This window comes from Actinia tenebrosa, unplaced genomic scaffold (genome assembly GCF_029948245.1).
Source record: "Actinia tenebrosa isolate PJP-AT-01 unplaced genomic scaffold, QUT_ActTen_1.0 PGA_scaffold2__45_contigs__length_23673736, whole genome shotgun sequence".
Taxonomy (NCBI): domain Eukaryota; kingdom Metazoa; phylum Cnidaria; class Anthozoa; order Actiniaria; family Actiniidae; genus Actinia; species Actinia tenebrosa.
The window spans coordinates 7,474,963-7,487,380 of NW_028292579.1; the positions used below are offsets into that span (position 1 = coordinate 7,474,963).

General features: G+C 36.7%; 1 protein-coding gene across 1 annotated transcript in view; it reads right to left on the reverse strand.

Annotated features, from left to right (window-relative positions):
- Positions 1–11,221, reverse strand: part of LOC116305706 (protocadherin-like protein) — a 28,215-nt gene extending 16,994 nt beyond the window's left edge. The window contains exons 1-7 of the mRNA XM_031715670.2: positions 8,723–11,221; positions 5,456–6,077; positions 5,019–5,113; positions 4,002–4,459; positions 3,176–3,303; positions 2,414–2,880; positions 1,234–1,488 (exon numbers count right to left, since the gene is read on the reverse strand). Coding sequence (XP_031571530.2) covers positions 1,234–1,488; positions 2,414–2,880; positions 3,176–3,303; positions 4,002–4,459; positions 5,019–5,113; positions 5,456–6,077; positions 8,723–10,877 — 4,180 coding nt within the window. The 5' untranslated portion in view covers positions 10,878–11,221. The remainder of the gene's footprint in view (positions 1–1,233; positions 1,489–2,413; positions 2,881–3,175; positions 3,304–4,001; positions 4,460–5,018; positions 5,114–5,455; positions 6,078–8,722) is intronic.
- Between the last annotated feature and the right edge of the window lie 1,197 nt (positions 11,222–12,418).

Sequence of the window (12,418 nt, forward strand, 5' to 3'; positions counted from 1 at the left end):
AATAAATACATTCATTGAAGAGCCTTTTTTTTTTTTGATAGAGCGCTCTTGTCAAATTCGTATATTCCCAAAAGATGTGAAATAAAGAAAAACGATTTGATACTATTCAATGTGCAACCATGCGTAACAATTAGTATAAAAGTAGGCAGAACATACGCATAGTTGCATACTCGGTCATAAGTCAACGGTCACACGAGTAGGTGTACCATTTCAGGATGGTGACCTCATTGACTTATTTTAAATGAGTTTATTTATGTTCTCTTCCCACCCTCCCTCCCTTTAAGTTTGACAAATTAAGTAGACATCTGCTCCCTCCACCGTGACTCGCATTTCCCCCCTAAATTCACTATTTATTCTATTGTGGAGCATTGTTGCACTTTTAATAGATTACTTTTTCAACAAGGGGCCGAGATCCACAAAAGATTTGAACCTGTAAAGAATAAGGCTTTTCTAAAAGGGACACAATGGGGCACTTTGTGGTTTAGCCTTAGCAAAACAAGTTTTTGTTCAACATTCAAATTTTGTTGCTTACTATAAATCACGTGAATTTGTTTCTGGAGTTAACTGGGGGCCATTAATTAACATGCAAACAGCTGCTGATAAGTCAAAACATGTCGAGGAAATAAGTCCTTAAAGTATCAATCTAACTATTTCTACGGCCTGAAACCAGTAATCAAGACACACATACAACCTCCAAGATTCTCCAGGCTTACAATTGTCAATTGCCCCTAAGTCAAAACACTGATATTACCAAAATCGATGTCTATTAATATTTTGCAGATGGAAGATGGTTGGCCATATTCTCAGACAAAATCGTGATAATGATTGTAATGTAGCAATGACCTGGGCACCAGAAGGAAAAAGAAGAAGGGGGAGACCGAGGACAACGTGGAGACGGACTGTGGAGCAAGAAGGAAGAGAGGCAGGCTGGAGTTCATGGGACGAGGTGCAGACTATGGCGGCCAACAGCGAAAGGTGAAAGAGAGCTCGGGCAAGGCCCTATGTGCCATGAGGCGCGAAGAGGATAGGTAACAGGTAATAGGATGTCTAATAATAGTAAAGTATGATACCCCGAAACCTCTGGGCTGATCAAAATCAGGGTATGGTTAACTCACAGATATCTGGCTAGGTTAGTTTTGTTCATCATATACATGGTACTATTGCACCCCAGCACGCTTCGCTTATCTAAAGACTAGGCAACAAGAAAACTTCAAGAACCTCTAACATCCTTACCGCTTAACTTTGAGCCTCCGTTATCCTCAGCTTTGATGAAGAGAACATGTTGTATGATATCTTCGTAGTCCAGGGGAAGAAGGTTCTTCGGGTTGGGCGAGAATGCTTTAGTGGTTATGACACCAGTGTTTTCATCCACTTGAAACCTTTCTCGTGACTTTACGTCTACACTGTATAGTAATTTATAGGATATCCGACCAAATGAACCACTATCGAGGTCCTTCGCAACAACCTTTCCAACAAAAGTTCCCGGAGCTGAAAGGTACAAAAAGATTTGTTTCTTACAAAGTCGTTAACAAAGCAAAAGCCACACAAAAATATAGACGTTTTCTGAGATCATCATATGTCATAAGGTCATCATAAGGTCATAACACCATAAGGTCATCATCAGGTCATCATACCATACGTTACCTTCTATTATTCTATTTTTTTTTTTTTTTTTTTTGATTTCGAATAAACATGGTGCATTGTAGTGTAGCTCCTCTACAAACGACACAATGTAAGGCATGCTGAACTTTAAAATATCTTATGATTATTGAATAATCAAAATTCAGTTCACGCACATCAATGATCTAACACTTCTGCTACAATCAATGGACCCTTCTCAAAATGATCTTGAATGCGAGGCCAATATTTAAACACAAAAATATCACACTTTTTCTTGATGGCATTTCTTTTGTGTTTCCATGTAAGCTATTTAATTATCACGTCTTGATACCATGCCTACCATGAGAATCTTTACTATCAAATTATTAATCTTCTTCGACGTTTCAACTTCTTTAGGACCTTTAAGGCGCGATTACACCAAGCAATTTTCTTTGCAACTTGTCTCGCAACGGCGTTGCGACACAAGTTGTATGGAGCATTGCAACGTGTAACCTACAGCGCAGTTTTAAAAATGTTGGAAGACAAGTTGCAGCAATTGTTGCGAAAAGTAGGATTCGTTTCTACTTTTGGCAACGCTGTAGCGAGACAAGTTGCAGAGAATATTGCTCCGTGTAATCGCGCCTTTAGGAGTAGTAAGATATTGGTCTTAGATAGGATGATAAAAGCCGGAACTACGAAAAGGAATCTTGTAGTGGTGTCATAAGATATAAGATAACATAACGGGAGCGGCGCATACGTTTATAATTTTTTCAAAAACTCTGAATATGAAGGCAAAGTATGGCGCACGACTTACCAGCATCTTCTTTAATGGAAAACGAGTACACCTCTTTTTCAAATTGTGGAGAATCGTCGTTGATGTCCGTAAGGTTAACGTAAACCGTCGTAGAGTCCTCTTCGTTGCCAAGGGCAACACCGACAGAAAGCATATAGGCAGGCACTTTTTCTCTGTCCAGCGGACGAGCCACGGTGATTTTACCTTTACGATCTATACAGAATGCATCATCTCTGTTACCACTTTTGATACTGTACTTCAAGAAGGCGTCGGCAACAGCGTATGTAGCCTTTACTGACACGACTGAATCTCCGACTCTAGCGTTTTCTTGGACTGGACTGTTGTAGCTTTTCTTGGGAAATTTTGGTGGCTCGTTGACATTCATGACATCCACGACGACAGTTTTGCTGGTGCTTTTACCACCTCCGTCGGTTGCTACGATGCCCACCGAAAAGGACTTGCTTGCTATTTGATTGCCGAAAACGATGCTACAAACGAGAAAAAAGCATCGTGAGAAAAACAAAGGTAGAAATTTTCTATTTGTATGTTAGTTAGTCTGGGTGGTTGTTTAATGCCGACTCAGGTGAAACAAAAAACGAGCATATATAGATCAGAAGTTGGTTGCCAAGTTTGAGTAATACCATTTCTCATGATACGGATAAACCCATTTTCCATGCCTTTTTAAAATCCAGCCTAGACTTTTTAAAAGTCCCTCTTAGACCTTCTCACGCTCCTCATTGAGTTTGCGACTTAGATCAATTTTATACGCAACTAAACACTTACTTTAATTTTTCTTTTGTCATCAGTGTTCCTTTAGATGAATCTATCTTGAATGGCGTACTAGACGACGCTGAGGCTATGGAGTACGAGACTTTGCCATTATTACCTTGATCCAAATCGATGGCCAGTATCTGATATGAAACATGAGATAAAAACCTTCAATGAACTAAGTCATTAAATTAATTAATGAAAATATTGAAGCAATTTTGGAGACATTACGATTTTCACTAAATTACGGTTTATGGAAAGGCCAAATGATGAGGAAGTAAGTGATGAGGGAGTGGAAGAGCAGGAAAAAAAGGCAGGGTGTTTAATTCAAACGAGCTTATCAACTAGCTTAATAACACAATACTCATTATGGAAGAATTAATGGAAGATATTTTCATGGATATATGTCTGTATTAGGATGTAGAATTAATACAAGAATTAAAGAATTAATTCAGCAGCACAAGCATTAGTCAAAAATTCTTGGTAAGTAAATATTTATGTCATGATCAAAAGATCAAAATCTTTATTAATTAAGGCACAAGACCATAAGTTAAATAGCTCCTGGGGTTAATAGGTCACCCTCAAGCTCACTGTATTGTATTGTAGGCAGGAGGAGGGGGTCTCCTTCAATTTAAGAGATTTGGACAGCTTAGCCCCTAGATTTTGATAGTTTCAAATGTCCCTGTTTCATTTTCCCCCCCCTTGTTTGATTACTTTCAGCCCTCCCATCTTTGTTTCACCAAGACTTTCAATGGAAGATCCATGTCATATTGAATGCTCAATTTCTGTAATATGCCACAGGGTACCCAATTACATAAAGCCTCTCATTTATGAGTCTTACCGTTGCTATGGTAGTGTCAACTGGTGAATGATTATCTACTGAGAAAGTCTTGGGGTCTCTGTCAAAAACAAACTGAGGTTGCATGTCATTGATATCTTCCACAGTCACTGTACATTTGACATTAGTGGCCAGCTCAACCCTGCCGCCTGTGTGCTTTGCGCGAATAACAAGTTCATATGAAGACTTCCTTTCACGATCAAGGTCAGAGTTTAAGGTTATTCTGCCAGAAGAACTTTCAATGAGAAATATATCGACATTCCCTTCTTTGTATCCACCAACAAGCTCATAAGAGATGCCACTGGTCGAGCCTGACTTTGTTGCCTGCACTTGGACCACTTCAGTGTTCTTGGGCTTATTCTCTAATATAGAGGCAGAGTAGCTTGGTTGTTGGAATTTAACAGGAGTATCAACAGTATCATAGACTGAAACATATACTGTCACTTTTGCCTGTCTTGACCCTAGAAAGGTGAAAATATATATTAGTATCGATGCATAGGAAGTATATTGGCAGTGATGATGATGATGATAATGTCTAAGAAGCAAGTACCAGATTTTGGAGACATATATTGGCAGTATTGACGACGATGAACATTTTACTATGATGGAAACACTTATTGTGCTGATGATGATGATGATACAGCAATAGTAACAGTGGTGATGCTGATGGCAATGCTAAGGATGATGATAATGGAATACACAATAATGATGATCAGTTATGATATTGAATATGATGAAAGATTATAAAAAATTACATTCAATTTTCAAAGTGAATTTTATTGCGACAAAAGGAATTTGACTCTGTACGTTTGGAATACAATTTTCAAAAAGTATATGGTTTAAAGAAGCAATTCCAGTAAATATTTGAATTCTAGACATAAGCAAGTTACAGTTGATTAAACCAATTTCACAAAAAGTTTGCAAGTTTGGGACCAACTTGGAGAACTTGGGAACTAACTTCGGAGTTAAAGCAGCTGAAGTTTTGTGAAACCAACTGTATCACTCCCGAGTGTTTCTCACCTCCATCTCTAGCAATAGCTTGCAGTTGATATCTTGTGTCCTTGATCAGCTTTGAGGAACTTGAGATCACACCAGAATTGTCATCAATGCTAAATCTATTATGAAAAAAAAAAAATTGAGATCTTATTTTCCTACATAAAAAATGTAACACTAGTATCTTAGAGTTAAGAAAATATGGAGGCACTTGATGTGTACTTCATGACCAGCTGAGCTACTCTAATTTGAATTTTATAAAAGAAATTTAAAAAAAGGCTTGCTGTGTAGTGTAAAGTCGTAAAACACTTGGAAATCAGCACGACACTCGAAAAGTGTTGAGGAGCACTCTGCTATGTGTTGAGCTTCTCCTAACACCCTTATCTCGTGTTCTGCCAATCCCTGCATGTATTAAAACTGCACACAGCATGTGCAAACATTTTTTATTACTTTATAAATAGTACCTGCTAGCATCAGATGAACCAAGAAGACCCAATTGATATGTTACTTCACCAAAGCTACCAAGATCTTTATCAATTGTTGACAGCTTCAAAATACTGGTGCCTTTTGGGACATCACTGGATACAGAAACCCAGTATGATGTTTCAGAGAACACTGGGCCATGGTTGTTTTCATCAGCAACATTTACAATAACACTGGCAGTTGCAAACATATCTCTGAAGTTTTTGTCTGTAGCACGCATTTCAAATTCAAAACGAGCTGTAACAGAACTATCAAGTGTTTTTTTGGTAACAAGTTTGCATTCTCCTCCATCTTGTATGACAGAGAGGTATTCAATTGTTTCCAATGTTGTGATCTTTTCCATTGAGCATTCAAACTTATCACTCCCAGTGTCTTTGTCAATAATTCTGATCCCTGTAGAAACAGTTGTTGATGCTCGAGTAGACTCTTTAAGGCTGATGGTGTACGATGGTTGGGAAAACAAAGGTGGATCTTTCTCATCAGATACTGTAATTGTAACATCCGTGGATACTGTCTTTGTAGAGGAGCCACTAACAGCTTCAACTCGAACTTGATACTTGTCATCCACTTCATAATCAAAGGACTTTTTGGCAGAAAATTTTCCTGAAAAAAAGAAGGTTTATTAATATCTATCATCACACTATAAAGAATAATTGTAATATGGTACGAACAGGAAAAAAATTCATTGAAAATACACAAGTTTATATATACACACAACTATAATAATAATAATATATAATAATAATAATATATAATAATAATAATATGTAAAAGACTCTTAGTGGTATTTATAAAGATAGACAGGAGAATGGTCATAGAGCTTAATAGCAAGTTATTGCTTTTACAAAGGATTTTTTGTGTAAAAACAGATTATTAAATTATCATTAAATAAGTATGTTTAGTTTTAATATATATTTTTAGATATTTTAAAAAGAAAAGCATAAGAGAAGAACCCTGTGCCATATTGCACTAGCTGAGATGGATAAACTTTAGTTTGTTGTTCAGAAGGTCATGGTTTTAATTCTCAAAATTTAAGTAACATCAACAATAATTGGTCCTTAAAGGATTAAGGAGATTACAGCTGTAGGTATTACATTTAGTTTTTTATTTGCATCTGTAAAGAGTTTAAGCCAATCTCTGATAATTATAGGATGCTTAACAATAACTTTATCCATTGGGTACAAAACGTAGGCTCTCTGTCTACCCCAGAATGTTAAACCATTGGGCATAACTTGCTGAGCATCATTGTAACAATGAATATTTTGCAGCTTCTTTGTGACTGATTTTTAATCACTAAATCACTAATCCTTAAAAATGCCCTAATTTTAAAGCTATGCTTCCTGATGGGTTAATAATTATTCATAAATGGTTCACTAATATTTCAATTAAATATTTCAAAATTTTCATCACAATGAATGATTAAAATAATAATAAAGTTTCATGCAACCAAAAATAAAATAAATGTAATAATAAAATATCAGACATCAAAACCAAAATAGCATCTTTGTTTTCATTCCTTGGCTTTCAAAGAGTTGATGCACTTTACTGCCCATGCATACGTAATTACTACCAACAGTATATGCCTTGTCCTTGAGGTATACAGAATATAGATGAGCTAATTATTTTTTAATCAAGAAAAAGAGAAAAATACTTGGAAATGGTGATAATGTGAGCAAGATGAATTACTATGATAAGAAGCAAGTTCTAACAAATAATTAAAACGTCTGTTATTAAATGTAAGGATTTCAGATTAAATTGATAGACTTGATAAAACATGCCCATTAATAACTAATTTCATGCCTTACTCATTATACTCATTATGCAATAAAAATACAAAACCAATATCAACAAGTCGTGGAAAAAGAATAAACATCAAGTCAATATATTTAATTATACTATGATTCTTATAAACAACTTTATATTTAAGAGTGTTTAAAGATTATTAAGCAAACTGTTATGACTTTTTCATATTATTCCATTACATTGTATTTTATACTAAAATGCAGACTGGATTCATAAAATGTTAATGATTATGTAACAAGTTATGCAGCAAAGCAGTTTCGTAAGTAACTATCAAATATTTATGTCAAATATTTAAGTTACTAAAGAATCTTATTTTCATTCATATTATCTTTCTTTTTCTTTGTGTATGAGAGTATACACATATATGGAATATATATTTGTACTGCAGACTTTCTTTTTCTGTTGGGTTTTTTTTTTTGGCTCAATAAATTCTATTAACAATCTCATAATCTAAACAAAATATAAATATTTGCAAAAAAGTGAGTTTAAATTGGTTTTTATTTAGATTTACTTTATCGTATAGTTTTTTTTTAATATGAAGCTTGATATTAATGTTAATATAACATTCCCTAAAAAGGGATTACATTTCAAGAGATTTTTTAAAATAATGCCAAATTGGCAAGATACCAAATGAAAACATGGGAAGCCATTTCAGTGCAACAGAGTATCAAGAAAAGCCAATTAAGTGTTTGCACTTATTTCAAATACATGTATAATTTTTCATGCTATTTGCTTTCCAAGTTTTTTTTTCTTTAAAAAGTCATGATGGTGAGTATTTGACATTTAGGAAAACACACACACACAAAATGAAATCTATAGTTTTATATTTTAGTTTCAAGGAAAAGGGATAAGAAAATGAAAAGGTCCTGCCAAAAATCACAGCATGTTAACAAAACAGCCAATCTGTCAAAACTCAAGTGCTTATTAATTCTTCTATTCATGGTTAGTGACTTGAAAAGTGTTTGATAATTGAGTGTGAGGTAACTTGATATAAACTATCTTGTGAGAGAGAAGGGTGTATCTTACAAATCCCATACCACAGAAAAGCTGGTGCATATATTTTTGATAATTTGTCGGCAAGACTCTTATGATTTTTGCTATTTAGCATGTTTGTTAACCTGGAAGCCCCCTGTGACTGCGACAAAATACCTTAAATATTTTCTACCTTAATCATGCCAAAGGAACAATGATAAGTCCCAACCAAAGATGTCAGCGTTAATGATACCAGATGTTTTAGGAAAACTTGTACTGTTTACAAATCTATCAGGATGCAGTGCATGACCCCTTTAATAGGATTACATTAACATCAAAATTGTTCAGGTGAACATTATCACTATGGATAGATGACCTTGAATAATACGCAAAGAGCAACCGAGATTAAGGATAACAACTTAGAAGATCTGTCTATTTTTACAACATTAAAATTGAGCTCGTAAATTTCTTACCTGAATAGCTTGTAATAGCAAAGTCCGAGTCTCCCGAGACGATGCTGTACTTGACGACATCATTATGAGCGTCCACCGCAGCAATGCAAAGTAAATTCGAAATATCCCCTTGGTTTTCTGGCACAGTTACAGCGTAAGGAGTGTTCTTAAAAACTGGAGGCGAATCTGCTTTGCTTGTGACGGTCACGTTTAGTTGTCCCACTGATTTTCTCGTCTGAGAGGAAGAAGTTGAAGTTGCCTCCACTATTAGCTCAAATTCTGCTTCACCGCGCGTCGGGTCGAGAGAGCGCGCAGTTCGCACAACACCAGTGGCAGATTCAATTTTAAATGCAGACTGTGCACTCGTAATTGCGTATGTCAATGACGTGCGTTGATCAGGATCTGAAGCTCGCATCACAGTCACAAAAGTGTTTTCAGGTGTTTTTTCAGGGACTTTTGCAATGTACATAGGTTGAGAAAAGAAAGGGAAGTTGTCATCGACGTCGTCGACGTTTATCATCAGATAAAGATTGGACGACTTTGGAAAAGTCGCCTTATCTTCAGCTTTGATAACGAGGTCATAGAAAGAGCGCTTCTCTCTGTCTAGAGGAGCATCAGTTCTCACAATTCCACTAGTCTGATCCACTTTAAATATCCCCATACCAGAACCCTGTGCAATTGAATACACCACTTTGCCATCATCTCCCGAGTCTGAGTCGGTAGCAACAACTGTAGTTACGCTCGTATCTTCAGCTGCATCCTCCGAAATGCTTACTACTTTGCGCTGGGGATTGAATGTTGGAGCGTTGTGATTCTCATCGACATCTTGTACATCGATAATCAATTTGCTTGTAGCAGACAAGCCACTTTCATCTGTAGCAGTGACAAGCAAAGAGTACTTGTTGTTTCCATTACTGTTATAATTCACTGTTTTTTGCAAAGTTATAAGTCCACTACGAGCATTAATAAGAAAGTTCGAAGCATCGTTTCCACTAAGGGCATAGCTCAGCCTTTTATTAGGTCCCACTGGATCGTTATCAGCAGCTCTGATAAGCAAAAGAGCGCCTTTCTCAGGAAAATCCTCTCGCACACTAGTAACATACGACCCCTCAGGAAAGAAAGGGCGAGTGTTTTGGCCAGGGTTTTGGGTATCAGGAGGGGGGTAGCTTCTTATGTTCTCTTCAATTTTTATATTAACTTTGGCAGAGCTTGATTTAAAAGGAGAACCTCTATCTCTAGCATAAACAGTTAGACTGTAATCACTTCCCTTGCTGTAGTCGAGTGGCTGAACAACTCTAATAGCACCAGTTATTGCGTCTACCGAGAAGAAATCATTCAGCGGGTCAAGATAATAGTAGATCCCTCCATTTGTTCCAACGTCTTCATCATCGGCACTCACGCTCGATACAACCGTCTGGACTGCAGCATCCTCCTGCACCTTTTCAGAATAAACATCTTGCGTAAATTTAGGAGTGTGATCGTTATCATCCTCTATTTCAATTCTGATCTTTGTTGTTCCCGACTTCTGAGCTTGCACCGTTAATGTTATGAACGGAGAATCGGGATCACGGATAATAGGGTTACTTGTGGTCTTCAAGGTTAGAAACTTACGGCTTCCTATCGTATCAGTTTGAATAGAAAAGTACTGTTTTTCATTGCCGCTAACGATATTATAAGTGCTGATTCCTGAAGAATCTCTATCCTCGGCGTAACACTTTTCCAAACCATCCACCACTGTTCCAGAGGGGGCACGCTCTCGAACCTTTCCATAATAAATATCCGCACCGAATGTTGGTGGAAAATTATCGATATCCTTAACTGTAACTATGAGAGTTTGAGCGATTCCGCCTTCAGTAGCTCCCTGAGTTCTACGAAGGACTGTCAATTCATATGTATTGGATTTTCCAACGGTGTAGATCAAAGGTTTCGTAGTAGTAACAACCCCTGATGTTGATATTCTAAATAATTTTAGAGCACTGGTTGTTAAACTGTCGCTGGCTCGAAAGAGTGAATAGACTTCGCCACTTGGAGGCCTTGGAAATCTATAAACTGTAGAATCAGTTCCTTGGTCCTCTGTAACCTGAGCGTTCAATGTCGTTTGTCCTTTGGAAACTGATATAAAACTCGAGAAAGAAAAAATCGTAATGGCTAGGAAAACGATGTGACCGGTAACCATATTTGTTTATCTTGGTGTTTCGTGCTGAACGAAACTGTCGAGCAGATGAACCTAATACAAGATACAAGAACAAGTTTCTAAATAAACCGCAGCATTCGCTTCGACTGGATCACCCGGTAGCACATGAAGGGTTTTCTGTGGTATTTTTAACCATAAGACACTTCAGTGTTCGTAAGAAACGAATTTGAGCTGGAGTTCACCGTACGTTGTTCACCGTCTAATGATTTGTGTGTTCTTAAACGATGCGGCGTGCATTACAAAACAGCCAATCAAGGTGGGGCTTAGAAAAAGCCGTCTGCCAATCGTCTTTGTCACGGTCATAGAGGAAGAATGCCTTTGTTTTAATTTTTTTATGTCATATCTTTTCTTATTTAAATGAATTTTCATTTATGTAATCTATGGGGAAGGTGACTCATACCGAATTATCTCACTCTTCGATAAAAATATACTTTTATTTACATCGCAATGGGTTAGCTAGTGTCACGAAATCACTATTATAATCCATGTCGGCTTCTGCAACTGTAAAAGTAACATTACTTGTCATCTAGCTAAAATGTACAATAGATCGATTACCGATTCCTTGTCATCAACCCAGACCGTCTAGATATAAAAGAAAGATAGTTTTTCTAAGATGTCGCGTTTTAAAACTAGACGACAGTTCATTCTCTACTATTGCTCTACGGAACCAGAACAATAATCGACCGAGATCAAAACGCAGCGCGACATTTTCGAGAAGTTGCTTTCCCACGATAGGTAACTACAGAAGCTTTCAACTTCAAGTAAACAAAACTTGATTTGCAACGCTCCGATTGTGTCTTACAAAGACAAACTGAATTTTTTTGGGCCACTTCAACTATTGGTAGTAGTGTAATTCCGTTTATAAATATTTAAAACTGTCACCAGCTTCACGCCCCCTGTCAAGCAACAATCACCGGCTTTGATGTGACTTGGTATCTCAAAACAGATATTTTAAGCATTTTTTTAATCCAAAAATTATCCTCTCATCGACAAGATTCGGCTTCGCTTCTTGAATTGTTTCAACAGGCTTTTTGAGAACTTACCAAAAACCACTTTATCCAACTCGAACGAATTTTTCGTGTTTTATATTAGGTATTCAAATTAGTATACGTTTTTTTAAAAGTGCATATCGATTAGAGGCTTTAGAGGCTTTAGAGGCTGCGATCAAGACTGCTAGTAAAGAACAAGGCACTGAGATCGTAGACAGGCTGTCCACCGTGTTCATTTGATTAAAGCCAGTGGTTTGTTTGATATAACGAGCTTAGTGACTGGCTGTTGCAGTTTGATGGCGTTTATTTATTTATCTTATTTATGTTATAGGGAACCTACAAAAGCCAAAACACCGATCTTCAATGAGTGGATTTTGGTATACAATGCATTTATTTGACATCTATTTTGTCTGTACGGTGCTGTGAAAACGGTCCGCCCTTAATCTTCTTTACTTGCTTGATGTCTAATAGCAAAGTTTTTATTTTATGATATATTAGTTGTTTACCTCTGATGCTATCCGTATGACCCAACAA